General features: G+C 36.2%; 7 protein-coding genes and 1 pseudogene across 14 annotated transcripts; 3 read left to right on the top strand and 5 right to left on the bottom strand.

The window, feature by feature from the left end:
* Positions 1–573: 573 nt before the first annotated feature.
* Positions 574–3899, top strand: LOC17882541 (probable E3 ubiquitin-protein ligase RHG1A). Of its 5 annotated transcripts, none has more exons than XM_023781376.1 (8): positions 631–660; positions 943–1259; positions 1509–2063; positions 2163–2827; positions 2912–2962; positions 3058–3159; positions 3259–3417; positions 3540–3899. In XM_023781376.1, exons 3-8 carry the CDS (start codon positions 1529–1531, stop codon positions 3678–3680), a joined length of 1653 nt encoding a protein of 550 aa, XP_023637144.1. In that variant the 5' UTR covers positions 631–660; positions 943–1259; positions 1509–1528; the 3' UTR covers positions 3681–3899. The 5 variants fall into 5 exon arrangements, with proteins under 5 accessions (XP_006287358.1, XP_023637142.1, XP_023637144.1 ...); XM_023781375.1 differs by having other exon boundaries at positions 632–660; positions 943–1070; positions 1168–1259; positions 1509–2827; XM_023781374.1 differs by having other exon boundaries at positions 614–660; positions 992–1259; positions 1509–2827.
* A 383-nt stretch (positions 3900–4282) lies between these two features.
* Positions 4283–8829, bottom strand: LOC17882841 (HBS1-like protein). 3 transcript variants are annotated; one of them, XM_023781533.1, is made up of 12 exons: positions 8692–8829; positions 8276–8387; positions 8015–8179; positions 7581–7805; positions 7358–7435; positions 6566–6963; positions 6376–6486; positions 5801–6288; positions 5516–5684; positions 4927–5166; positions 4694–4828; positions 4283–4601 (listed from the first exon to the last, which is right to left on the bottom strand). In XM_023781533.1, exons 2-12 carry the CDS (start codon positions 8376–8378, stop codon positions 4473–4475), a joined length of 2241 nt encoding a protein of 746 aa, XP_023637301.1. In that variant the 5' UTR covers positions 8379–8387; positions 8692–8829; the 3' UTR covers positions 4283–4472. The 3 variants fall into 3 exon arrangements, with proteins under 3 accessions (XP_023637301.1, XP_006287132.1, XP_023637302.1); XM_006287070.2 differs by having other exon boundaries at positions 7581–7790; XM_023781534.1 differs by lacking the exon at positions 7581–7805 and having other exon boundaries at positions 8692–8828.
* Positions 8830–9267: 438 nt separating this feature from the next.
* Positions 9268–10260, bottom strand: LOC17883554 (flowering-promoting factor 1-like protein 2). Its single transcript, XM_006288860.2, has one exon. It carries the CDS (start codon positions 10159–10161, stop codon positions 9820–9822), a length of 342 nt encoding a protein of 113 aa, XP_006288922.1. The 5' UTR covers positions 10162–10260; the 3' UTR covers positions 9268–9819.
* A 2741-nt stretch (positions 10261–13001) lies between these two features.
* Positions 13002–14354, top strand: LOC17881217 (putative RNA methyltransferase At5g10620). 2 transcript variants are annotated; one of them, XM_023781499.1, is made up of 7 exons: positions 13002–13122; positions 13226–13257; positions 13348–13490; positions 13582–13648; positions 13731–13808; positions 13937–14059; positions 14156–14354. In XM_023781499.1, the coding sequence occupies exons 1-7, from the start codon at positions 13044–13046 to the stop codon at positions 14171–14173; spliced, it is 540 nt and encodes a 179-aa protein (XP_023637267.1). In that variant the 5' UTR covers positions 13002–13043; the 3' UTR covers positions 14174–14354. The 2 variants fall into 2 exon arrangements, with proteins under 2 accessions (XP_023637267.1, XP_023637265.1); XM_023781497.1 differs by having other exon boundaries at positions 13937–14082.
* Positions 14355–14540: 186 nt separating this feature from the next.
* Positions 14541–16256, bottom strand: LOC17882089 (annotated as a pseudogene).
* Positions 16257–17686: 1430 nt separating this feature from the next.
* On the top strand, positions 17687–20465 carry LOC17883460 (nuclear pore complex protein GP210). The gene is made up of 6 exons (XM_023781308.1): positions 17687–17758; positions 17900–18077; positions 18165–18197; positions 19783–19807; positions 19889–19961; positions 20075–20465. Exons 2-6 carry the CDS (start codon positions 17970–17972, stop codon positions 20400–20402), a joined length of 567 nt encoding a protein of 188 aa, XP_023637076.1. The 5' UTR covers positions 17687–17758; positions 17900–17969; the 3' UTR covers positions 20403–20465.
* A 923-nt stretch (positions 20466–21388) lies between these two features.
* Positions 21389–23097, bottom strand: LOC17883002 (cytochrome P450 81D1). Its single transcript, XM_006289426.2, has one exon. The coding sequence runs from the start codon at positions 23023–23025 to the stop codon at positions 21520–21522; it is 1506 nt and encodes a 501-aa protein (XP_006289488.2). The 5' UTR covers positions 23026–23097; the 3' UTR covers positions 21389–21519.
* Positions 23098–23801: 704 nt separating this feature from the next.
* LOC17882414 lies at positions 23802–24970 on the bottom strand. Its single transcript, XM_006289018.2, has 2 exons — positions 24701–24970; positions 23802–24499 (listed from the first exon to the last, which is right to left on the bottom strand). The coding sequence occupies exons 1-2, from the start codon at positions 24866–24868 to the stop codon at positions 23924–23926; spliced, it is 744 nt and encodes a 247-aa protein (XP_006289080.1). The 5' UTR covers positions 24869–24970; the 3' UTR covers positions 23802–23923.
* Positions 24971–26983: the final 2013 nt, after the last annotated feature.

Genomic DNA, 26983 nt, shown 5'->3' with positions numbered 1-26983 from the left:
TCATAAAATCTTCTCTCATCAACAAAATATAGTTTTCTGAATTCTGATGCTAAACAAGTTTAGTTTTTAAGTTAAAAAGATCACCTTATTTGCTAAAGAAGTAGGGAGACTCTTGATTTATACGCCAAAAAGGACGATACGTTTTGTTATTACAGCTTTCTCGACATGATCAATATCAATAATTAAATAATTAATTAATCTAAATCCTTTTCATTCACGAAGTTTAATCCTATACCATTATATAAACTCCAATTATCTCACTCCAAAAAAAAAAAAGACAAAATCCGATACAATTATATCATTCCGTCTACAATACGTAACAGCGCTAACGACAACGGTGTCGTTTTAATTCTTCCATCCACTGAGGCCGACGTCAGTGTACATCTCAGCCGTCCATCTTTAGCTTCCACTGAACCAAACCCGAAATCAAACGGCCCTGGTTTATCTAACCGCTTTTTTCCACGTTTGCTACGCCACACTTCTTTTTCTTCCTCCTAGATTATTTAATTAATTAAAATCTTTTAATAAACCCCACAGTATTTATTATTTTCATATATATAAATATATCTTCTTCTTCTCCTCTCTCTCCATACTTCGCTCCACGTTTTTTTTTGTTAATTCACAGACGGCGGAGAGTAATCTCTCGGAAAAGGCATAAAGGTAACGTCGGAAAAGTTTTTTTTTTTTTTTTTTTGTATCTCTCTCTGGCTCTCACACCAGCTGAAAAGGTCTCTCTAAGATGATCTCAACCAAAAAAAAAGCTTATGTATTTGTATCAGAAGATTCTCAATTGTTGTTCTGTATCTGGATTGGATTTTTCAATTTTGTAAGTTTTGATTCAATTTCACTGTTAAGTTTCGATTCCTGTCTTTTACTTGTATAGTTTCTGATCGGAAGTTTTTGAAAGGGGAAAGTTTCTTTAATTGTCTCCTCTCTGTTTAGATTTTCGAGAAAAAAGTGGATTTTGAGGCTTTTGTTTTTGATGGTGAAGCTGGAACCGCGGAGAAAAGGTTCATTGTTGTTTATGGAAAGTCCGTGTAATTCGAAGCAGACCCTTTCTTTTCTCCTGGGTTGGGACCATTAAAGTCACCTCCTTTTTTTCTCTCTTTTGGTTTTCTTTAGCTTTGTTTTTGTTCATCCCTCTCTTTCTATCTATCTATCTAACAGCTTTGTAGCTTGATGTTTATGATCCATCAAGTTATAAACACCAGGTGTTTTTTGCTCTGGATGGTTTATACCCCCACTCTCATGTTCTTACCGTAAGCTTTTTTATATGTGGTTGTCTGTTTTTTTTCTTTCTTTGCTCACCGTGATGCTTTTTTTAACTTTCAACGACTTGCTTTTTGATTTGGTGGAAGACCATCCTTAAAGCTTTCATGACTTTATTGAAGCTATTGTTTATAGATTGTTTGTTTGGTGTTAGTGGGTTTACTTTTTTATATTAGCTCATCCCAGCTTCACTTTTTAACCAGGTATTTGGATTAATTTCTTGTGTATTTTATCTGCAGGGGAAGTGTTGCTTTGATTCATGGATGGATGTGCGGGTAAACGATCGGTTGACCGGTTGGTTGTGCCTCGGAAATCTAGTGGTCTTGTTCTGTGTGAGAATATGGAAAAGAAAGATGGTAAGGCTGTTCCTTTCTGCGGCCGGATAGGTTGTAATGCAAAAGTAACATCTACCTATAGAACCCGGATTGGCTCTTCAGACAGCAATACAAAAGTTGGCCAGCCTCCTGTTCCGTCTTCCTCAAATGGAAAGGAAATTGGGAGTTCATCTCGAACTCCGGTTGGATTTGGATACTTAAGGAAGCCAGCCAAGGTTACTGCCAAAAGACAGCCGTCATCTAATTTAGACACTGAATCTTCAGAGATGAGCACTGTTCATGATGATCCAGCTGCAGCAGATTCTACCCTTCCACGCCAAAAGACTAAAAGATGCACAACCAATGTTCATTCTCAAAGCGCTGTCTCTGGAGAAGTTGTAATGACAAAGGCAGGAAGCTTAAGTAGAGGTAGAAGTAGTCATCAAAAATCTGAACTGGGCACCAGAGATACTCTGACAGGTATTTCTGTTTCTTTATCTTCGAATAACAGCGAGCATACTGTAAGAGGCAGTCTGAGCAGGAATAGATTGAGGAACTTGAGTTGCAACTCTGTGTCAGATGTTCTTCCAAGTAACTCAAGGTCGGCAACAAAAAACAGTGTGACTAAAAAGAAAAAATGTGGAGAGAGCAGCTCCTCTTGCAAAAACGATAAGACTAACGTGTTGGTGCCAAAGGCAAGGAATCAAAATTCTCCTCATGGCAATGGAATCACAGTTTCTGATAACGTTTTGAGTTGCGACTCTCTGTCAGATGTTCTTCCAAGTAACTCAAGCTCGGCAAGAAAAATCAGTGTGACTAAAAAGAAAAAATCTGGTGGAGAGAGCAGCTCCTCTAGCAAAGACAATAAGACTAATGTGTTGGTGCCAAAGGCAAGGTATCAAAATTCTTCTCATGGCAATGGCATCACAGTTTCTGATAGCAGAAGAAATCGAATTGTACCAAGTATTAGGGACAACAGTGTTGTTTCAAGTAGTGGTAGGAGATCAGAGCGACTTGGAGCTGTTGCCTCCTCCGATACTTCTCGACAAACACCTTTTGCTGCTACACCATCCGATCCCAATCCTTCTCTTTCATTTAGTCCCTCAAATAGATACAGTAGGCCAAACAGTAGTAATGGCGGCTTACGTAGAGTGATGCCTGGTAGCCCCTCAGAAGCTGATCATTCACACTCTTTAGTGAACCAGGATGGTTTAAGTCACTACAACATGAATGGAATTGCAGAGGTAGTTTACGTCACCTTGTTGTCTGATGTCAGTAGAAATGTTCCTGGGTTGGGATAACACCATACTATTTTGAAACTTCTTCAGGTATTGTTGGCCCTGGAAAGGATTGAACATGATGAAGAACTTACATATGAGGTAATTAATAGCTTAGTCTTTTGATGTGAACATGTTTTGTCCGAGCTTAGAGTTTTTCTGATGTTTATGCTTTTTGTTCTGCTTTCTTTTCACAGCAATTGGCTTCTTTAGAGACCAATTTATTCTCTAGTAGTATGTTCAGATTCTATGATCAGCATAGAGATATGAGGCTTGACATCGATAACATGTCATATGAGGTCAGTCTTGAATGTTTTACATATTATTAATCAAGATATGTAAGAAGCATAACAGTCAAAAGTCTATTAAAGCTAAAATCCTACGAACACATCTTGCAGGAACTATTAGCTTTGGGGGATAAAATGGGTACAGTGAGCACAGCTCTAAGCGAAGAAGCACTCTCGAGGAGCCTCAAGCAAAGCATTTATCAGGTGACAGATGAAACCGGTGCCATTTCTCAAGTTAAGGATGATGATATCAAGTGCAGTATTTGCCAGGTCTCTATCTTCTCTCTACTTTCCCCAAACTGTTTTGTCTAGTTACTGAGCTGAATAGGACGATGTAGTATTAAGGGTTTTAGTGAAAACGAAGAAGAGGTTAATGTTCTAAATATATGCAGGAAGAATATGTCGATGGAGATGAAGTAGGGACTATGCCATGTCAACACATGTACCATGTGAGCTGTGTGCAACAATGGCTGCGGATGAAGAATTGGTGCCCAATCTGCAAAACCTCTGCAGAAGAGGAGAAGTCGGTTTAGTGATAATGCCAAGTTGCTCATAGCAACCTTTAGCTTTGTGAAATGATTCCAAGATGATGCAGATACATTGCTTTTTCTTCACTAAGTGCTTGTCTCTACATCATCTTGCTCTCTCTCTCTCTCTCTCTCTGTTTTCTTTTGTACATATAACAATATCTTTCTTTTGACACAATTGGGTACAAATGGGTAAATAAGATCACGTGACAGTTTCCTTCTGAACTTTTGATTTCCTTATCAGCCTTTGATTTTGAGTCTGAAAATCTTTTGGTTTATACAAACTACTCTTCAGGCTACACTGAGTTATATCTTACGGGAGTACTAAACTTGTCACTCTACAGAATTGTCACTCTATAGAATTATTTGGGGAAAATGCCGGCAAAATTCTATATATATAACAGTTTCACTTCCATAGTGCCACAAGTTATATCTGCATTAGATTGCTGAGAACAAAACATTGTGTATTTCATGAGGAATTTATATAACTTCTTGATTTATTATACCTACCAACTACTCTGCTCTCTTTCGCACTGACTTAGATATGTCAACCTTAGGGAGATAATATAATGTCAGTCCATAGAATATAGCAAATAAAAAGACTCTTCTTTCTAAAGGAAAAAGTTTTATTGTGTTAATCAAAGACAAAAATTGGATAACTGAATTACATACTATTAAATTTGATTAAAATTTTGCATAGCTATTTTAGGATGATTCTCAATAATGTATTGCAGACAAAACTTGGGACGATTCAATTTCTAATGAACAAGCAAAAAACTTACAACACAATAGAGGATTTTATGAGTCTTGAATAATCCGAGTAACTTTCCCCATAGCGACAGTTCTTCCCGATGATCTAAGGAACACTCTTCCAAGAGCTCTACTTTCAGTAAATGTCTCCACACAAATTGGATTTTGGAGACTAACCTGCAGTTACAACAAAAATAGTCAGATTGATGTCAGTTTTTTTAATTTTTTTTGTAACATTTCGCGAAAAAAGTCTTGAGAGATTTTCAAACCTCAAGCATTGCACTCTGTTTCGCAGTTAGACAACGAGGAGACTTCTTAGTTGGCTGCCCCGTTTTCGGATCAAGCATTGCCACAAGTTTCACAACTGTTGCTGCTTCCTTTGCATGGTGCACATGAAACTCCAGCTATAGTGATTTCATTTTTCAATGGGAAGGATCAGAAAACATGGAACGAATTATAGAGAATTGAGCAAGAGAGAGGCAGTCTTTTTTGTTTCTTTTACCTGAGTACCGAGCAAGATAGGAGTGGCCCCTTCCAAGACGAGTACCATCAACTCCAAATGAGTTGCTACTGATACAGGAAAATCAGGATGGCACAATACATCTCCTGCCATTACTTGATTTGCATCAATCCCTTGCAATGCTATCGCTACATTATCTCCAGCTCTTGCAATGGTGCAAGCCTGAGAGTCACGCTCCAGAGACCGCACAGTCCCTTGATCTCCTGATGGCATAACCATTATCTGGCAGGAATTTTCCAGTGATGTAAGTAATCAGTTAAAGCAATTTCATTTGTTTCATTAAACAAGAGAGTAAAGGCACATCCGCAAGAAATTATTTCGACTGAAAGCTAAAGAATCACCAATCATGCTAACAGATATTGTGAAACTTTCCCAACGCCTAACAGTATTGTTCACAAAATAGTAATTGGGGGCATTTGATGTCAGATTCAATCATGGGTTTAAGGTTGAACGACTCAGATAAGGGTTGGAAGTTAGATTTGTCCTAAGGTTAATTCAGGTAGACAGATAGAGAATCACCAATCATGCAACCAAACGAGAAGAAAAACTCCACATCATGACACGTGTGTACCTTGGATCCTGGCCGAATAGCTCCAGCTTCAAGTTTTCCACATGCTGATACCTGCCCTTGAGACGTTGATCTTACAGCATCGCATATAGGCATGAGTAGAGGCTTTGAGACGTCTCTATCAGGAGACTTGACAGAGTCAACGGCATCCAATAAACATGGACCATGATACCTGTATTCCAGCAAAAATTTAACTATTTCATGGCCTGTTTCGGGCATGCTAAGTAATTCATCAACTGTACCAGAAATGGAAAGTCAGGTAACAGGAAAGGAAAAATGGGAGAATACCATGAGGATAGGCGGTTGTCAGAGGGAGCTGCCACCAAGTTCTGGTTTTCCATGGCACTTAATGGAATCCATGTCAGAGACGAATCCTTAAAACGACAGGATTGCAAAAAGGATCCAACATGCTGCTTAATTAAATCAAATCTTTCCTTTGAATACCCAACAATATCCATTTTGTTGACTGCAACGATGACTTGCTCCACGCCAAAACCTCTCAGAACCCGTGCATGCTCCCTTGTCTGGCCTTTCAAATTATCAAAACCAGCTTCAAAAGCACCGACAGATGCATCTATAACAAGAATTGCAGCATCTGCCTGTGTTGCTCCTGCGATCATGTTTGGAACAAAATCTTTGTGTCCAGGAGAGTCGAGCAAAACAACATGATGTCTTTTGGAATTGAAATAAGCAACAGCCACAGTCATCGTTATTCCTCGTTCCCTCTCTTCAGCACTCTCATCCAATGCCCAGGCATATGCAAAGGACCCTTTGCCCTGATTGGATCCGAAAGACAATGTCAAGCAAACAGAGCAAATTTTTGAATATTCAAGTCTCTAAAATTCAACCAAAGAACAGGTTACCTGCAACTTTGCTTCTTTCTCATATTTGTGCATTTGCTTCTGAGATATTCTTCCTAATAGATGCAATAATCTACCTGAAAGTGTAGACTTACCGGAATCAACGTGCCCCACCTACAATCAGATTGCAACCATCAGTAATGTGCCTGGACAAAAAATCAATAGATAGTCGCCAGTAATCCAAGAAACTCACGATGGCAAGATTAAGTTGACTTAGTGCATCTGGTTCTTTGTCAAGAAGCATCCACTCCTCTGGCTTATGCTTAGATTTTGATTTTGGTCTTATGGTTTTAATATCGCTGGATTTTTCTGTTTCCCCAGTCAACGATATCTTATTCATAGTACTAGTAAGACTCTCCGACTCCTCCATAAATTTGGAGGAAGAACTTGTCTCGTTAGACATATCTGCTTTTTCTTTTGGTAAACTTTTGCCCGATTTTATGCCACCTGCACCGCCCTTTGAAAAACTTTTATCAAGTTTATCATGTCTACCTCGGGAGCTTGTTTCTGAACTATCTCCTCCTTTCTTTAAAGGATTCTTTTCTGCACTATCTTGCTTCTCCTTCTGCCTCATTCTAGCATCACCTGAGCCTTTATAGTTAAGAACCCAGTATAAAATATTAGAGAATAAAACAGAGTAAAAACGCCAAAAAAGAATAACTTGGATGAAATTCCCAAACGAGCTTCAACCATATTAATAAGAAAAATAACCCAAATCAAAAAAGGAAAAGAAACAGAAAGATAAATTATATTGCAATACGGCTATAAATTATAAATCCCAGTTAGACTTGGACTTGAGCTTGGATTCCTATTTTCTACGTGAATAGACTTTTGAAGGCTTAGGTCATTGATCCGTATCAATGCGAGGAAACAACAATATGGACTAAAGTATAATAGAGACTATTATGGTATAGAGGATTCGAACATCTAATCCATACAATATTACTACAGCACCAAACTCAAAGTTAAGACCAAGTATGGATACCTTTTTGACCATTTTTTGAGGACGTTAGTCCATTGGAGACTAAATCATCTGGCGATGGAGCATCAAACTTGAAAGGTGCTATACATAAGATGAAAAGGAAATGTCAGAAAACCGGATTTTCAAAGCCACATATGCAAAGAACCAACTACAGACTCTCAACACGAACAGATCGTCAAGATAATTGAAAACATAAAACACTATCAAACTACAGCAAGTTAACAACCTATACTAATGCAGGAATTTTTAGAGCTAAAAGCGTTTTGAAGATCATGAATATTCCCACGGGAAATCCCAGGCAGAGGTCCCTGTTCCATCACAAGATCCTTGCTTTCAAGCAGAGAAAGAACAGCCCTTTTCGATGAATTAGAAGGGACTGATCCGAATAGGGACTTTGCCAATTTGGATACCACGGGTTCTTTGCATCTGCTTTCAACTGCATAAAACACATCTATTCTATAATCAAACACCCAGAATAGCAAATCACAAGTATAAAAACCACAGTAACGACTTTTGCCAAACATAAACCAATAGCTTATCAAGTGACCTTAAAAAACAAAACATATGAGATTTATCAGACAGTATCCTATTCAGGGACAAAGAGAGATTATATAAATACAAAGTCTCACTAATGTAGATGGAGGAGAGAAGATAGAGTACCTGTATTCTTATTGATACTTTGATTTCCGGCCACAGGATGGCGAAGAACACCACAGATATCACAAACAAACATACTCTCATCATTGTCATATGTACAGATTGCACATCGCCAAAGCCCTTGCTTAGAAATTTCTTCCTTTGATACAACAACTTCTTCTTCTTCTTCTGCAGTTTAGAAAAACAGATTAACAAATCATAACCAAGTTAAATAGAGACCATGAACCACCACAAAAAAAAAAGGTAATGGGAAGATGTTAATACCATGTTCATCTATATCAATATCATAGTCATAATCATAAGCATCGTCATCATCATCAAAACCATCATCATAATCATCGAAATTGGATAATCCTTTACGAGGCATCGTTTGTTTCTGCACACAAGGGGAACAAACAATTCAGAAATTGTAGATAACATCAAAAAGTCTCCACAGTGTACAAACACATCACCTAAAGAACTAAACATAGTCACCATTAATGAACAAAACAGACATGGCTCAGAAAGCAAAAGCTCATGCACTTTGTTTCTGACTTAAACCCAAAAGAATCAGAAGCAATGAGAAACAAAACAGAGAATGGAATCATCTTCTGGACGATGATTTTGAGAATCACGAGAATCCAATCTTAAATTCACTAACTTTGAACATTAACACAAGTGTATTGATCCACAAAACTTACAGAAACTAGTAGTAGAACGGACTTGGTTCAAGGGAAACGTTCCTTCGAATTCAGCTTCTCCGCCCTGTAAATTTGCTTTGATAGGCAATTCCGTAGCCTGTTTGATGCCGACAAGAAAGGATCCGGATCTGGGTTTGGTTTCGGATTCGGATTTCGGTTGGATAGAGTAAGAATCTGGAAAAATACCAAAAAAAAAATATGTAATCAAATAAGAATTAAGTTGGGCTTTTAACGGGCCTATATAAGCTGCATGAGAAATCTGATAGAATATAGTTGGACCATATTAGTTTTTCAAGATAAACAATTAACATGTTCTTACATTACACAAAATAAATGGTAATACTAAAATCTGAGGATATTTATTGTTTAATTTCCATATATATTAAACATCTTGTTAGTTTGTTTTTATATCCAATAATTCACACTATATACATGGAAGTTCATGAATTTGAAACCTATATTCCAAAATTTAAGTTCAAGTTAATCTTGATTCTCGAGAATTATATGTTCGGTATATGATGAACTCTGGCCTCTGCTGTAGTACTTATGATGCATGGTCTCAAAAACAAATTTCACTTCACTTTAATTTACATATATAACGAAGATGATCTCTTCCTCACCAACGGTGTTAATCAAATATAGGTTTAAGCCAAAAGAAACACAAGTTACATCGATCACCACAATTACAAAGCTACAAGCCTACAACAATAACAAAAAATTAACAACGTTTAAGTAATGTGCCACCTTTTGCAACACTACTATTGTACATACAAGCCCTCACAAAACAAACAAACAAACAAAAATGAAAAATAAAGAAGCATACACATGCATGTACATATATGCAACAAACTTGGAGAACGAGTTAAAAACCAAACCAAACCAACAGTTAAACACATATTAACAATAAAAAACACAATCTAATTGACTAATCAAGTGATGATAATCCAATAGTCATCGCTTTAATTTGTTTTTCGAAAGCACACATCTTCTCTTTGACTTGTACGTGAATCATTCACACCGCAGATGGTCCGACTGATATCATAAGTCGTTTATGTCTGGAGTCTTCCCGTCGCAACAAACACAAACAGAAACTAAGAGCTCTTGGTCGAGAGACTCACTTAATTCATTTCAGTTGAAATCACGGACGTGGAAGGTATTAGGGTTCTTGACGACGATGTCGTACATGTAAACGGAGTTGAACTTGGAGAAGTCTCTTGGTAAGGAGATGAGGTCGATAGATGAGCGTTTGTGGTACTGGATGAGATCAGAGTCTCCACTGAAGTATCGCTCCCACCCGAGGCTCCTTAGGATTTGTTCGAGCGACGAGTAAGAAGAGACGACTTCACCGGTCGGCAAGTAAACCAAGACATTTCTCCGGCCGTGCGTCTGATGAGTGGCAACCCCGCCTGACTGGTTTGGGTTCTCCACTAGACGTATCACTCCATTGTTGAACACCCAAACGCCTGACATGGCTTCACAAAATTAACTTTTGTTATGTGTGGATATATAAAGAGAGAGAGAGATATATATGTTTCTATAAGCTAAGGGTTGAGGAGCGATTGATTTGGTGTTTAATTATGATTTATGAGAGAGTTCGTGTGTGAGCTCTGTATTTATAGCCACGAGGAAGTGATTATCTCATTCTATACACTAAAAAATAAGTCGTTGTTTTGGATACGAGTTTTTTTCACAGCCGCCTTTCCAACCGTAAAGTGGAACAGTGGCACAATATATACCTCCGAGTTTTAAACAAGAGTTTTTTCTTTAGTTGTTTCTAAAATTAAATACAGCTCTTTGATTTTAAACTGATATGTTTCATTAGAACAAAGTGTGGATTCACAATATCAAAAAAGAAACATCATTTTCTTGACATAAATATGTTAGACAGATCAATTGTATAAACTTAGGTGACAGCTTTTTGGAAGTTAAAGAAAATAATCAGATGAAATAATCGAAACGCATAAAAACCAATTTAAACGGGACACATCCTTGCTAAAAAAAAAACACTGCGCGCTTAGTATCACTTGTTAATTTGGTTTATATTCTCGACAGTGACCTAAAAAATTTTAAACAATAAATGGAGGACTGGGAGAACATACAAAGCCGACACACTTGAATAAATATATATATGAAAAAGTCTGTCTCAATCGTCTGGAGAATCTAGATATTGCGGGTCATGCTTATACCATTCCCTTCTTCTCGACCTTTTTATCTTCAAAACAATATTGTTATTATTCGATAGAGCTTTATTTCTTGGCTAAAGGTTGATTGCATCTATATAACACTTTACAAAAATGGGTATTTTCTTTTATTTTCATAGTTTATCATGTCTTTACTCTTACATATTTTTTAATGTTCTGTATTTTTTTTTTTCCAGAATGAATGGTCAAAACTTACGAATAATTGATAGTTTAACCGGTTTCTTACGTGAATGATGGATATGTATTAGTGTAGTATATAACAAGACCTTATGTTTAGGGCAACTCTATAACAACGTTAAATCCACTTTGTCAGCATTTATTAATTTACAGAAACAAATCAGCATACTAGCTACTCCCTAATGGTAGGGGCTAATTCATTTTCCGAATAGCATATATGGGAGAGAATTACGTATTAATATTTAACTATATATCGTCGAGAGAGTATTATTCTCCATCTATTGATAATTAGTACTTTTCGATTTAGTAATAATAAAAATTAGTTATCCGAGGCTAGTCGACATATTTTATTAAGTTATATCTACCCAAAAAAATATTCTAGCCAAGCCAAATTCCGATTTTATTAGTGCATGCATACACGGGAGCGCTTAATACGTCAGTGGCCGAATCATGCATTTTAATTATATTAATATAAACATCATTTTCATGAAAGAAAAATTCGTATTCTGATCACATAAGTAGTAAAACGGAATATGTACTCTCTCTATCGTTAACGTCTCGTTCAAGGAACGACTGTTTTATTTCGACAGGAATGGAATTAATACAGCTACCCGACCACGAGCTTGAACAAACTGGTGTACGTATTTTTTTTTTATCATTGGCATTTTACGTGTACGAACCGTATTACTTTGACCCATATTGGATCAAGCTGAAACGTACAAATTTAATATATATAATTAAGATAGTTCTTAGAATATTTTGGAAACTCTTTACAAATGCTCGCTTCTTTCCAGTTTCGTATGGACGGTATGGTTAAACAAAAGAGAAACCTTGTTTAATTTTAAGCAAGAAATCCGAGCATAAAAAGCAAAGGGTTATTTTTAATCCTATACATCTTTTATGAGTCTATTTGCTTTCAGGTTAACCAATGTGTAAAATATATTGCCAAATTAATCGGAAATAAAGTTAACGTATTAACGTTATTTATCATATACCATGATTTATTTCAGATAAATATCGTTCATGTTATAAAATATTCTGATAGTGCAAAGAAGTTGATATCTAATTCAAATACTAATATTAGCGCTAAAAAGCTAAAGATAAAAGATGCATGGACGGGCAAATGAGTGTGGAGATGCCAAGAGTTGTTTAATACGGAATTAGAACTAATTTAAAGGTATAGAGATAGAGATTGGGGAATATATACACAAAAGAACACGCATATTTTTTGTTCCATCTGAAATATTATATATGATGTGTTGGATGAAGAGAAAAGAAAAGAACATTACTAAACTAATGAATAATTTGATCTTGTGGCAGGGGATGCATTGTTCGGAATAATAAAATGATTATCTGATCATTAACAAAGTCTAATTAACGTTGTCTCTTCATTCATCCTTCGGACACAAATGTAATCAGTACGTATAGCTTTTAGTAAACTTAACTTAGGTTATTTTTGAAATGTGAACTATACAAATGAAATATTTCTTGACTGTTAAAACTCTTCGGACACAAATGTATGTAATTAGCTTGTGAATTTGTGATGCACCTGTTAAAATATTTCGTTATACAATAAAGCTTATATCACATCACACAAATGTCATAAACTATTTTGTTGCACTATAATCCAGCAATACATATACAATGACGGATACAAATATTCTTCAAAATTATCAATGTTTAGTTTTGTTTCATTAATTAGCACAATTCCGAGGAACACACAAACCTATAAAACAATCATATTTTAGAATTAGTAGAATTTTGCCATTTTGGTGGTAGTTTAGAAAACCAAACATTAATAGACACTATAAATGGGCCAATATATTGTATAGTTAGGCCCATATCTTTATATTAACGCGGTGGGTCTTAGACCCTTGGTATCAACCGGAGGTTTCGCCTCTCATTTGGATTAGTCGAGTGTTGTTCAAACACGGTTAATGTAACCATCATCGTGAACTTTTGAAGAACTCAAAAATGGTCATCTCATTCATGGCCAATGCTCACCTGAATCAGCCGTATGTATCTGCTTCTACTACTACTACTCAGGAAAAAGGTTTCTTCATTATTCAAAAAAATTGGTTTCGTGTTATGTTGAATTTCGAAATCAATGTTGAAGATTGTGTATGGTCATCTGGTTCATGACTTTTTTTTATCAGGAAGAACATGTAGATACGCAGGCCAAGCAGTGGTAACTACAAAAATCAATCTCTCTCTGTTCCAAATAGATTGAATTTGGGCGTGTTTAGGGTTTGATGTAAATTGCTGCTTTGGGTCACAGAGAGCTCTGCCGATACGCGTGATAACAGTGGGGAAAAAGAGATCAGAAGGTGTTCGACTCTTGGTCGATGAATACAGAACCAAGCTTAAACCTTATTGCTCCTTTGAAGATTCTTTGGTTCGCTCCAATCCTAGAAATGCTCAGTACGTTGCCTTCAATTTGACAGACCCTACTCAGTGTATTTCGTTGCTGGTAGCTTTTTCTGAAACCAGTAGTCTTTATTCACATTCACAGGGATGTCAAAGCTCAGGTTGAGGATGAAGAGGTGGCTATGATGAAGCTTATTGGGTCTGATGATTGGGTATTATTAAACAATCTCTTTAGAATCCGCTATTAGTCTTTCTGGTTGATCATCCTAGATGGGTCTGATTGTGAGATTTTAGGTTGTGGTGCTTGATGAGAGAGGCCGTGACATTGATTCTGAGCAGATGGCTGACTTACTTGGGGATGCAGGAAATAGTGTAAGCGTATAGCTCTCTGTTCTTACCTCACTTAAAAATGGAAAAATGAATAAGATAATTAAGTAGGTGAGAATGTTCCAGTAAGTGATGTTGTTTTTGTCTTTTATTGTGGCTATCTCTGTTTTTAGGGAGCTTCGAGGATATCGTTTTGTATAGGTGGAGCTTATGGACATGGAAGAGAAGTGAGGAAGCGTGCTAATGTGACCATTAGACTGTCCTCCATGGTCCTGAATCATCAAATAGCTCTTGTGGTACTGATGGAACAGCTTTACAGGTTAGAAAATTGTTGTTTCTGATTCTGCATTCCAGTTACATTTTCAGATGACGTAATGGGTTTCTATTTTCAGGGCATGGACCATTCTTAAGGGACAAAATTACCATCATTGTTGATGCATGATTCTACTTTTTTTTTTGGGTTCTTCTTTTTGCTTTCTCTTGTATAAAGAAACTACATTACCAAATAGCTTCTCCGCTGGTAGTTGTACTAGAGATTGTTTATTGAACGTCGAACCTTTGCAATCCAAATTTGTGTGCTTCTATCTAGTTCAGATTCGGGTCATCGAATGGGACTTCTGTTCTTATTTCTTGCATCACTAGTTTTTCTTGGTCATATAACATTGAAAATGAATGTAGAAGAACAGCGATCGTTCAATAACTGATTCTTATCCATATATCTCCATCTAGCGGAAGGTGAGCCAGTAAGATTGATTATTAGTCTATAAGGCTAATCCAGAACCGGAAAACCCCTATAAGGTATACTCTGCTTCTTGCAGGCTTAGCACCAAGAAAGAACCAAAAACAAAGAAAGAGATCTTGATTCCATTGTTTAGGTAACAGTGTGTGATTTATGATCATTCTCCCTCCTTATTATTGATGTCTATACATAAAAAGCATCCTCTTAATCAACTTTCTTGGCCAACACAGATGACACTAAAGCTGAGACAAAATATGAACCATTTAGGGACATGGCTTAGGCAATGCGACAAGCGGTTCAGCCTTAGCCATTGCCACACTAAACACAGGCCTCATGTCTATGTCTCCTTCTACTTTCTCCAACTCAAAGCACTGAACCAATGCTCCAACCGTAAGTGCCACTAGCCTCATTCCTAGTCCAGCTGCGGGACACGCCCGCCTCCCAACTCCAAATGGCAAAAACCTAAAACCATCTCTGTCACCAAGAAACCCTTCAAATCTCTCCGGTTTAAAGACATCCGCTTCTTCCCAAAGCTCACTGTCCCTATGAACAGCCCAAGCATTCACCAACAACATCGTATTTTCAGGGATCTCGTAGTTGCCTAAGTTGAATCTCTTGGATGAAGAGTGAGGAAGCAAGAGTGGAGCTGCAGGGTAAAGCCTAAGCGTCTCATAGATTACACAGCGAAGATAAGGTAAGCACGAAAGATCTGAGTCTTGTATAAGCCCTTTGTGTTTAACATTGGATTTGATTTCTTCTCTGACCTTCTCAAGCTTATCTGGATGGTTCAGTAAAAGCGACATTGTCCATTCCATTACCACTGGTGAAGTATCCGATCCGGCATTGAACATCAGCACTACAATTCCCTTAATAACTTCATCAGAGTAGAATTCAGGTTCTGACTCTTGGAGCTTCAATAATTTCTCCACTACCGAACCAGTGGAATCAAATTTCTTCATTCGAATGTCATCAATGAGTCGTTGGAGGTACTCATCTCTCATCCTCTGCATCTCAATCACTCTCTTCTCAAGTCCTTTGTACCCGATCCACCTTAACACTGGGAAATGATCGCAGACATTCATGGACATGCTTGAGAAAAACCTCAACTTGAAATCATCCAAGAAACTCTTCTCTGATTCTGAATCACTCACTTCAACTACCCCACGATTCCCAGATACTAATCTAAGCATAACATGAGCAGTGAGAAGAGTGAACTGATACTTGAGATCCACTCTCTGAGACTTGCCGGATAATCTGAAGAGACTGGAACAGAGATTCGACACTTCTTCGTTTCGGATGAAAGAGTTCTTTTGTAAGCTGGCGGATGAGAAGACCTCGAGAGTGGAGAGACGTCTTAGAGTTCGCCAAAGATGGCCATAAGGAGCAAATCCGAAGTTTTTGTAGCCATAGCTGAAGTGATCAGAGGTGATGGTCCTGGGACGGTTCGCGAGGGTTATGTCGTGATTGGTGAAGCATTCTTCGATGGATTCTGGGGAAGAGAGGGACAAAACAGAACGGCATCCGAATCTGAGGAACAGAACCGGGCCATAGTTTGAAGAGAGGTGATGTAGAGCTTGTGGTAAAGGATACTTCTTGATAAGATGAAGATGGCCGATGATCGGAAGAGGCGTAGGGCTTGGTGGTAGTTTAGAGTTTTGACTTCAAAGTGACTTGGCTATGAAGAAGCTCAAAGTAGCTGCGAAGATCAAGAAGATGAACCAGATGTTTTCCATTTTCCTTTTTTTTTTTGTCCAAAAAAAACATTGCGTTGACCAAACCTTTGTGGTCTGATCGCAACTCACAAGACATAGACTCGCATCATCATCATCAAGTTTGTTTTTTTTTTTTTCTTTTTTTTGGTGCAAAATCATCATCCAGTTTAACTAAACATATTTAACAAGACCATCATTAATGGCAGTATATAAGATATTTTCTTAAAGAGAAACTTAATCTAAGATACTGCTATTAATGATGCCTAACACACTAGCTGTCGTTTTTATTTCAGTATTTGACATTAATAAGTCTAGCCTGACCCATTTTTGTATATTATGATTTGCTTATTAATCTGTCATAATTATATTGATTTTCAAATTAGTTACGCAATTCATAAGGTAAAAAAGAAGGATTTTCAAATAAATATAGGGTTTAGCTAAAATTATCTCTTTAAATATTAACTAGAATTTATAAAAATAAAAAATAAAAAATTTAGAACTTTATTTCTTAATGATTTTTATTTAATTACCACTAGCTTTTGACTCGTGTTTCAAAATCAATTCACTAACAAAAGATTATCAGTGATTAGTAAATTACATAAGATTTTATTTGGATCTCTAGAAAGATCTAATATGTTATTTAATAAACCTTTCTAGGACTTTTAACTTTATAAAAATGGGAATTAGGTCTTTAAATTCCTTATTTTCCTACTTGTATTGAAATTCATATATGGAAATTTGTTAAATACTGGATATTAGAATGATGATGCCAAATTAATTATTTTTTACCTTTATCTTTAATAATTTTATTTTATTTTTGATTAAAATTTATTAATACTAAATTTCTCTCTAAACAAAATTGGACCTTATTTTAAGAGACATTGTTATCGTATTTCACATTTTATCTATTTTTTGTTGGGTTCTAACTCTACTTCATTCCATTTTTTTCGGGTAAGAGATGGCTCCATTAAGGTTCCACTTCTTCTCTCTTGTTCTGGTTCTGATATTGCTTTCAGCAAGAGAAACTTCATCGCACTTGGATTCATCTTCTAGTGTCAATAAATATCCATCCTCTATGATTATGTGGCAAAATGTTTCAGTAGAGACCGTTGTTGCATCACATCTGCAAATTGATGTCACAATGAACTCTTCAAAAGGTAATTCTTAAAAAAATTGTATAAATAAATCTATTTTCTGTAATTTTCTACATGTTGTTACGTTAAGTTGGATTTTCTTTTCTTTCTATCAGGTGCTCAAAAGTTTCACACAACGCTACATAGAAAGAGTGATTATCCTAGGGAAACACTTGCGTGGAAAGGATACAATATTCCTTTGAAATTCAGGTATGTCACCTTATATATCTCTCTATCGGTTAATTTCTTTTTTTGCATTTTAAAAGACACACGTACGATCTCACGTCGGATCACCTTAAGTTTTTTTTATTGATGATCATATATAAAATGCAACAGGAAGAACAAGTTTGTACCACTAGAAAATGGAAACAAAGCTACATTTGATTGCCAAGTGGAACTTCCATTTATAGGGTATATGAATATGACTTTTAACTAGACGTACCTTAATTAACTTGCTTGCAGTGAATATATGTATTTGCATATGATATGATCTTGCCCTTTAATTTAACTCTCATTCATATTTCATATATATATATACATGGTAAACTGAAGATATACAAAGCCATGGATAGAGTTTGCCACAGGCAATATCTACTGCGTTTTCTTTCCATACTCAAAAACCATGACACCTCCTTCTCCTCATGCTTCACTCAAAGAAGCTCCTGATCATGTCACAGCACCTTCATTTGCACTTCTTCTCGGAAGGCTTTCTGTGTCAGAAACAGGAAAAGTATACATTGATTTTCTTTTTGGGATGTATGGAAGAAGTATATAAGTTTGAATCACTAGGAGTTCTTACAAGTAATTTATGGTGCAGGTGATGAACATAACTTCGGAGGTTAACAATGTCATCCACTACAAGAAAACATCGTTATATCCTACTAAATTTCCTACCAAAATTTTGGTAAAAACAATTTCCTACAAAATAATTACGATTATCCTACAAAAAATAATTATCGAAGGAAATTGGTAGGAAATTTTCTACGAAACTTAGCCGTGAGAAACTCGTAGGAAATTTCTTACGAAAATCTTACAAAACGTAAAATTGTAGGAAATTTCGTAGGAAAATGGAAGAAATTTAGTGAGAAAAGACGCAGTAGGAATTTGGTAGGAAAATTTCATTCCAATTTCCTACAAAAACAATTGTCCAAGTAATTCCGAAAAAATTTGGTAGGAAATTTTATTATATCTTTTTCAATAAAAAAAAAAATTGATAATGGCAAAAGCAGTTTGTTGATTAAATTCAGATCCAACGATTGATATCAAAAGAGAAGTGATCCACTTCTTCTTGTTTCAACCAATCAGAAAAGAGATACTCTTTTAACCACAAAACAAAGTGGAAGAAGCAGAATCACAAACGTAAATTCACATAATCACATAGTCATCTTCTTCTTCCTCTTTACATCTCCATCACCAGATTTTTGTTCGAAGGTGTTAAGTTAAATGGACTCAGCATCACGTGAGATTTGGATAAGAAGTTAATCCCATGTCATTTTCTCTGTTTTTCTTCTTCGATTAATAAGTTTCTCGGTGACGAAGATGAGCTCGTGTTCGGCGTTGTGAGATCTTGAGGTTTTGGGACACAAGGTGCTTGATTCGTTGTCTTGTTTTACTACAGAAGGTATCACCTTTCTTATGATCCTCGTTAGACTTGACTTATTGTTGATGTAGATCTTATTTATATTACAGATCTGAAGAAAAAACAATCTGGATTCACTAAAAGAGTTCATCACATCTCTTTCCAATATAAGATGGGGGTAGATCCTCGATGGAGGTGGAGAGAGAGATGCACGAGAGAAATCTGAAGGGAAAAAGGGAGAGATGACGGTGGAACTTCATCAATGGGGAGAGATTAAACAAAAATCTCAGCAAACTGGTGGCGCGTGGAAAAGGGAGCGGTGGATCTGGGGAGAGAAGAAAGTAATTTGATTTTCAATTTTTGTTTTGTAAATTAAATAAATAACTTGTAATTTATATTTTATTTATTTTTGAAAAATAATTTGATTTTATATATAATTCAAATTACTAAATTTGTAATTTATAAATCTTTAATATAATTTTCATAATAATAAAATTATTGAATAAATAATTAATTATTATTTTATTTGATTGGTAGGAAATTGATAAGATTATTTTGTAGGAAAAGTGCAAGAAATATTTGGTAGGAAATTAGAAGGAACACGTTTCCTACGACTTATTTGTAGGAAAATGGTCAAAAAATGCCCTTCTCCGTTCCTACGAATTAACCTACGAAATTTCCTATAACGAGTTTTAGTAGAAATTTGGTAGGAAATTTCCTACCAAAATCTTACCATTTATGATTTCGTACGGGCGATATCCTACCAATAATTTTGTAGGAAAATGGTAAGAAACGACTGTTTCCTACCAATTTTTGACGCAACTGACCGTAGGAAATTGATCATTTTCTTATAGTGATCATATCGATAGTTGAAAAATCTGGTAATACAAACTTTATATGCGTAAGATATTATGATATTATGCATAAGAGATAGCAATGTAAAATGGTCGCTACTATTTCAGATGTTCAAATTCACTGGCACGAAAAAAGTTACTTATCGATGAGCTTGTGGGAAGATTTTGGTATTGCACAGTCTTAAGGTGGATGAATTAGTCCTCACTTGAAACCTTGCTTTGTGTTTATTTTTCAAATATTGATCGGCCAATTAAGGTAACACGCATATATATATATATACCGTACGTTGTTTATCAGGTTAAGAAGCAAAGCATAAAAGATCAGATAATTGTCACACTCTCGTCAGCAGGTCAGCGCGTAGGAATGAGTATCTGCTATGAAATAGATGAATCGCAGATACCAACGCACGAAAAAATATTGGTGTATTGCATGATCATCATGTTCATCTTTTCAACCATCAATGTAAAAATAGCTACTAAATATTGTAGTAACGAAGCTGCAACGACCAAAATAGATGAAAAAGTCATGACCAGGGCAGAATGTATTGAAGTCTTAAAAAAAACTCTTTGTGACATGAACAAACGGATGTGTGAAATCGAAAAATTATACGATCAAGAATAATAAGAAGATAAGTATTTGAATATAGAGAGGTGTAACAGCAACAAAAATATACACAAGTCATCAAGGGAAATTATGTATTTTATTCAGCCCTCCCTTAATAATAAGAAATTTTACATTATTTGGGCTATTGTTATATGGGCCTTTATTAGTTCATGTAGAGTTCATGATTGTTTAAGTCTTTTAAGCGACGGGCCTTACTTAGACCCTTATCAGCCAGAGGCTTCAAGTGTCTCATTAGGTAAAACTGTTGAATGGGAATCATCGTGAAGTTTGAAGAACTAACAAATGGCCATTTCTTTCACGCATGTCCATTTTTCTGAACTCTAATCCTACAAATCTTGAGTACGTTAATTGTTGGATCCATCAACTGGTAGCTTTCTCTGAACCCAATAGTCTTTATTAACAGGGATGTAAGAGCTCAGGTCGAGGATGAAGCTTACTGGGTCTGATGAATAGGTATGATTAATAATCTCCTTAGATTTATAGCCATTGTTTTTGCTCTAGATGGGTCTGACTGTGATATTTCTAGTTGTGATGCTTTCCGAGAGAGGCCATGACATTGATTCAGAGTAGATGGCTGGTACAACCCTTCTCTTTGCTTTTAACATCACCAATAGTCATCTCGAAAAGTACTCAAATTGATTGTCTGTAATTATTGGTTTGAAACTAATCTCATATTAGAGAAAACTATCTTTACAAGCGGAATTGTGTCAAAATCTTTTAAGTGTCACGCAGCAGGAGAGTGAATAGCAATTAGTGATGTTGTATTTGGTGATATATGGATTAAATGAACATAGAAGCAAGCAAACTTTTGTTTGTTTTTGTTTTGGTGATATATGGATTGAATGAACATAGAAGCGACGGTGATCCTTCTCCATATATCTCCATCTGTGGAAGGTGTGTGAGACAATCTCCCTTCACGGTATATGGCCAATTCAGAATCTTCTCTGTTTCTTGCAGGTTTGGTTCTAAGAAAGAACGAAAACTGAAGTAGAAAAAAATTAAGTTCCACTGTTTAGGTAACCATATGTGATTTATTGTCATCCCCCATCCTTATTATTGATGTTTATATGTAAAAAGCATCCTCAAAACCAACTCTCTTTGCCAACACAGGACACTAGAGCTGGAACAAGATAGGAACCATTTCGGGACAAGGCTTAGGCAATGCAACAAGCGGCTCAGCCCTAGCCATTGCCACACTGAACGCAGGCCTCATGTCTATATCTTCATTTTCTACCTTCTCCCACTCAAAACACTGAACCAATGCTCCAACAACAAGCGACACTAACCTCATTGCAAGTCCAGCTGCAGGACACGCCCGCCTCCCAACTCCAAATGGCAAAAACCTAAAACCATCTCTATCGCCAACAAACCCTTCAAATCTCTCCGGCTTGAAAACATCCGCTTCTTCCCAAAGCTCACCGTCCCTATGAACAGCCCAAGCATTCACCAACAACACTGTATTTTCAGGGATCTCGTAGTTGCCTAAGTTGAATCTTTTGGATGAACAGTGAGGAGGCAAGAGTGGAGCTGCAGGATATAGCCTAAGTGTCTCATAGATGACACATCGAAGATAAGGTAAGCTCGAGAGATCTGAGTCTTGTATAAGCCCTTTGTGTTTAACATTGGATTTGATTTCTTCTCTGACCTTCTCAAGCTGATCCGGATGGTTCAGTAAGAGCGACATAGCCCATTCCATTGTCACCGGTGAAGTATCTGATCCGGCATTGAACATTAGCACTACAATTCCTTTGATAACATCATCAGAGTAAAATTCAGGTTCTGATTCTTGAAGCTTCAAGAATTTCTCCACTACCGAACTTGTGGAATCAAATTTCTTCATTCGAATATCATCAATGAGTCGTTGGAGGTACTCATCTCTCATCCTCTGCATCTCGATCACTTGCTTCTCAAGACCTTTGTACCCAAACCACCTCAACACTGGGAAATAATCACAGACATTCATAGATAATAGGCTCGAGAAAAACCTCAACTTGAAATCATCCAAGAACTTCTTCTCTGATTCTGAATCACTCCCTTCATAGACCCCACGCTTCCCAGATACTAATCTAAGCATAACATGAGCAGTGAGAAGAGTGAATTGATACTTGAGATCCACTCTCTGAGACTTACCGGATAATCTGAAGAGACTCGAACAAAGATTCGACACTTCTTCGTTTCGGATGAAAGAATTCTTCTGTACGCTGGCGGAGGAGAAGACCTCAAGAGTGGAGAGACGTCTTAGAGTTCGCCATAGATGGCCGTAAGGAGCAAATCCGAAGTTTTTGTAGCCATAGCTGAAGTGATCAGAGGTGATGGTCCTGGGACGGTTCGCGAGGGTTATGTCGTGATTGGTGAAGCATTCTTCGATAGATTCTGGGGAAGAGAGGGACAAAACAGCACGGTATCCGAATCTCAGGAACAGAACCGGGCCGTAGTTTAAAGAGAGGTGATGTAGAGCTTGTGGTACTGGTAAAGGATACTTGTTGATGAGATGAAGATGGCCGATGATTGGTAGAGGCGTAGGGCTTGGTGGTAGTTTGGAGTTTTGACTCCAAAGTAACTTGGCGATGAAGAAGCTCAAAGTAGCTGCGACGAAGAAGATGAACCAGATATTTTCCATTTTCCTTTTTTGGTCAATCTCGCAAAACTAAATCATTTATCCATTTAAATCGAATATCCCAATTATTCCAAAATGTGCTTTTTCCGTAAAAAAAAAGTCAAAAACAAAACATCGGGTTGAGCAAAACGGCGTCGTCTGCACAACCAGTTAGTATTTGACTATTAGTCAACAATAACGTCAGCTTGATCAAACGGGTGTCGTCTACATATCAGTATTAGACAACAATAACCTCAGCTTAATTACCAACGAGGTTCTTGTCACAGTTTGTTTAACTTTTAAATCTCTTTTGGAAGCCTCATCTTTTATTTTAGTTTTATACAATGGTCGCAGGATCTTGCAACGGTAGCAGGAGCTTCTGCTTTGATGATTTATTTGTGCAGCTGCGCTATACAACTAGAAACCGCTTGTGATGCCAATACCATTGTGTGCTTCCACGTTCATCTAATATCCATATTTTCGCCTTTGGCATACGCGAAGATTGAATTGTCCTAACGCGTTGCTAGGCGCAGCTTTCACCCTTGTTTACAAAGACTTCTAAAGGATGGCTCTTCAAGAATCTACATTCTCGGAAGCGAAAAGAAAAGGTATATATTGTGTGCGTTATAGTATGTATTGAAAGCATTTTTCGTCTTTGTTTGCTAGTTTTTGTTGTGTTTGATAAAAGACGCACTTAAAATAGAATACTTGTGATGTTTCTCTAAATTTCTCTAATTAAGTTCTTTACGTAGGTGTATCCGAAAAAGTATTTTTTGTCTTAGAAATACAGGCTACCATGAAACAATTTAGCAACAATCAATGTGAAAGACTTATTCACAAACAACTTTATCATTGTTCGTGATTTTTTTTCCATTTTTTGATAAATATCTTTATTGTATATATTCAACATCAACGGATATAATCAAGGAGAGAAGTTATCATCATCACAACCTCCATTGCAATCCACTTTACCCTTCTCTTTATTGCTCAACAAAAACACGAAGTCTAGGTTATAAAGAACAGGAATGATCAACGCCGAGCTCAAGAACACTAGCACAGGCCCAAAGATCCATAGCATCAAAGGCAGGCCCATGTAGAACAGCCTATTACCTACCGTGTTGAGCAAGAAAGCTTTCTCGAGAAGCTCAGAGACATACTCGGGAGTCACGAAGCTTCCGATTCCGCTGAAGTCATCGGAGAAGGGTTCTTGAGGAGAGTTAATGAGGATATTGACTTGGTTGATGAAGCGAATGGATAGAGAATGAGAGAAGAAGGCGAAGAGGAAGATTGTGAGGATTGTTACGTATTTGAGTGCAACTGTGAAGTCACCATGAGCTCCATATACGGCATCGTTTAAAGGCTTCTTGATGCTATAAGTACTGCTCAAAACGGCAGCGAGGCCTGCGCATAGGAGGATGCAAGTAGTTGCCATCAGCGTCGCTCCCATTATCGTGTTTCGTAGCGTTTGTACTGCTAAGATGTTCTTCTTCTCATTGTCCTGACCAAAGAATACATTCATATATTGTCACTATTTAAGAAGTAGTTGTATGTTTATAAGTCTACATATATACGAAGACATCAAATGATGTATACGTAATATGTGAAATTTTATGATATTGATACAAGCAATATTAATATATATATATATATATATATATATATATATATGTATATATAGAAGATGATGTGCTATATATACCTTCATGATGGCGGCTACCCAAGATCGACGGGCGCGGGAATTAGTCCCAACGATTGTGCAGAAAGGATCGGTTCGAACCTTATACCAGAGGTAGATGTGGTAACTAAACATCATAAGCAGAGCACATGGCACTAGAACCGCATCTAAGTACCATTTCTCCCACTCCATTTGATATCTCTTTTCCTATATGTAATACAAATCTTCTCTCTTTCTTTCTTGATCTTATTGTCTTCAAAACTCCTAGAAGAGATTGGTTTTATTTTTTCTGGCCCTTGTCTTCCTATATTTATAGTGAAACTCCTCTGCTATTCAAATTCTATGTTCCGGAATATGCCCCTTAGAATTACAAGGGCCACTATACTTCTTTTTTGGTTTTTCATTTTCATATAAGTTCAGTGTTAATGCTATTTGTCTCTTTACGACTTATTAGTGCTCACTTCTGTACCCCACTTTGTGAGATAATTTGGAATTTTACGTTTTGCCCGCATATTTATCTAGTTACTAAACATTTGGCCGTACTTTAAATTAAGGTTAATGACCACTAGCTTGTCCCCCCTTTTAGACCTCTTTGTTTGAATTTTGTCTCTCATTGCCTGTATATTCAATTCGCACATGTGATATATAAATGTCCGTATATATGAAGGAGACAAGACTTAGACTAGATGGTTTTGGAACATGTCACGAAGATGATAACAGGATAGTTTTGTTGTAGACGATGCTATGTACACATGTTACACTATTACCTAACTTATCTCCACGTCATTACGTCACTAGCTAGTCTTCTACGTTTCTCGTCCATGTTTTTTTTAATAATTTTGGTTTAAACAAGAACTATCCCAACATCAAAGATCTGAATATTAAAAATCAATTTTCGTATTGATCCCAATTCTGTAATTCACTACAAATGTTAAAGTAAACGATTTATATCGTTTTTAAAAAATTATTTCCCAACGCGGTACTCGAATATTTTTTGGTGATCTCTTCGTAGGAAGGATCTCGAGCGATTGTGCAATAGGTGCACTTATTATATCCTTTTCCAAAATAAAAGACAAAAAAATAAAAAAATGTAGCTTCTAAAGTTCCTTGAACATGAGTCAGACCCAATTGGCTAATGGTTGGTTCATTTCTTCAATATATATAAAGAAATATACATGCTTATATTGATATATATTTAAAACCCTTTGTCCTAATTCTGTTTCTTTATTCATCTATATACGACTACTTTATAACTTTGTTCACACTATTAAGATAATATGTAGATAACATAAATATGTATATATTGACTCTACAAAGAGAGATGAAATTAAAGTAACATGCAAATTCTGTATAAAATATGTGCATGCCCATACCAAACACATTATACTTAGAAATATGTTTACAGTAACAAATCATTAATTACAAGTACGCACGACTGATAGTTGAGAGATATGGACAACCCACTTGAGCTTCAGGTTTAGCCTTTACAGGCTTTAAAAACTAAGCAGCCGTAAGTAATTACTTTACTAAACCCTGAACAAATTAAATATCTAATCCTGAATAAGGTCGACGCATCAGGCCATCAATGTATATATACAACTTCCTTTAATAATCTACCAAATATGTACATATATGTACCTGAAAACCAATCTTATGTCGGTCATGTAAAACACCTAACACATAGAAAAAAGGCTGAAGGAACCAGTCCATGAAATGTATATATATTGTGCATGCATACATTTCATATCCACGCTCGTTTAGATTTTTGTTTGTTTTCAATTGAGTCAATATTAAAAAAAAATAGAGATTGTTGTAATTTTTATCTTTATCTTTCGGTGAATTAATAACTATATACTAGATTTTACCCCGTGTTACACCACGGGACCAGTATTTTATGCTTTTTGTATTATAAAAACATAACCGTTTTATTTTACATATACGGATGTCCCTATAGCACACCACGGATCTATATTTATTTTAATAAACCACTGATGTGATTAATTTGTTTGATTTGTAAATGTTACGATGTTATATATTTGTTGTTGTATTTACAAAATTAACCCCGTGATAATTTTTTTGTTTTTAAAATAGAAGTTATAATGTTGTATATATTTTGGTGTCTTTGTAATAATTAATGTAATCTTTACTAACTTTTTTGGGTTGACTTTTATATTTTTTAAAATAATTATATGAATAAATTACATTGATATTTGTAAGACTTGATAAAACTAACCACTGAATATATTCCTTCATGCATAGTGTGTTCCTTCATGTGAGTTACATTTGAAATAAAATTCGTATGTGTAT

Source organism: Capsella rubella, unplaced genomic scaffold, assembly GCF_000375325.1.
Source record: "Capsella rubella cultivar Monte Gargano unplaced genomic scaffold, Caprub1_0 scaffold_6, whole genome shotgun sequence".
Lineage (NCBI taxonomy): Eukaryota > Viridiplantae > Streptophyta > Magnoliopsida > Brassicales > Brassicaceae > Capsella > Capsella rubella.
The sequence above is the reverse complement of the archived record's forward strand: the minus strand, read 5'-3'. Positions and strand labels throughout refer to the sequence as shown.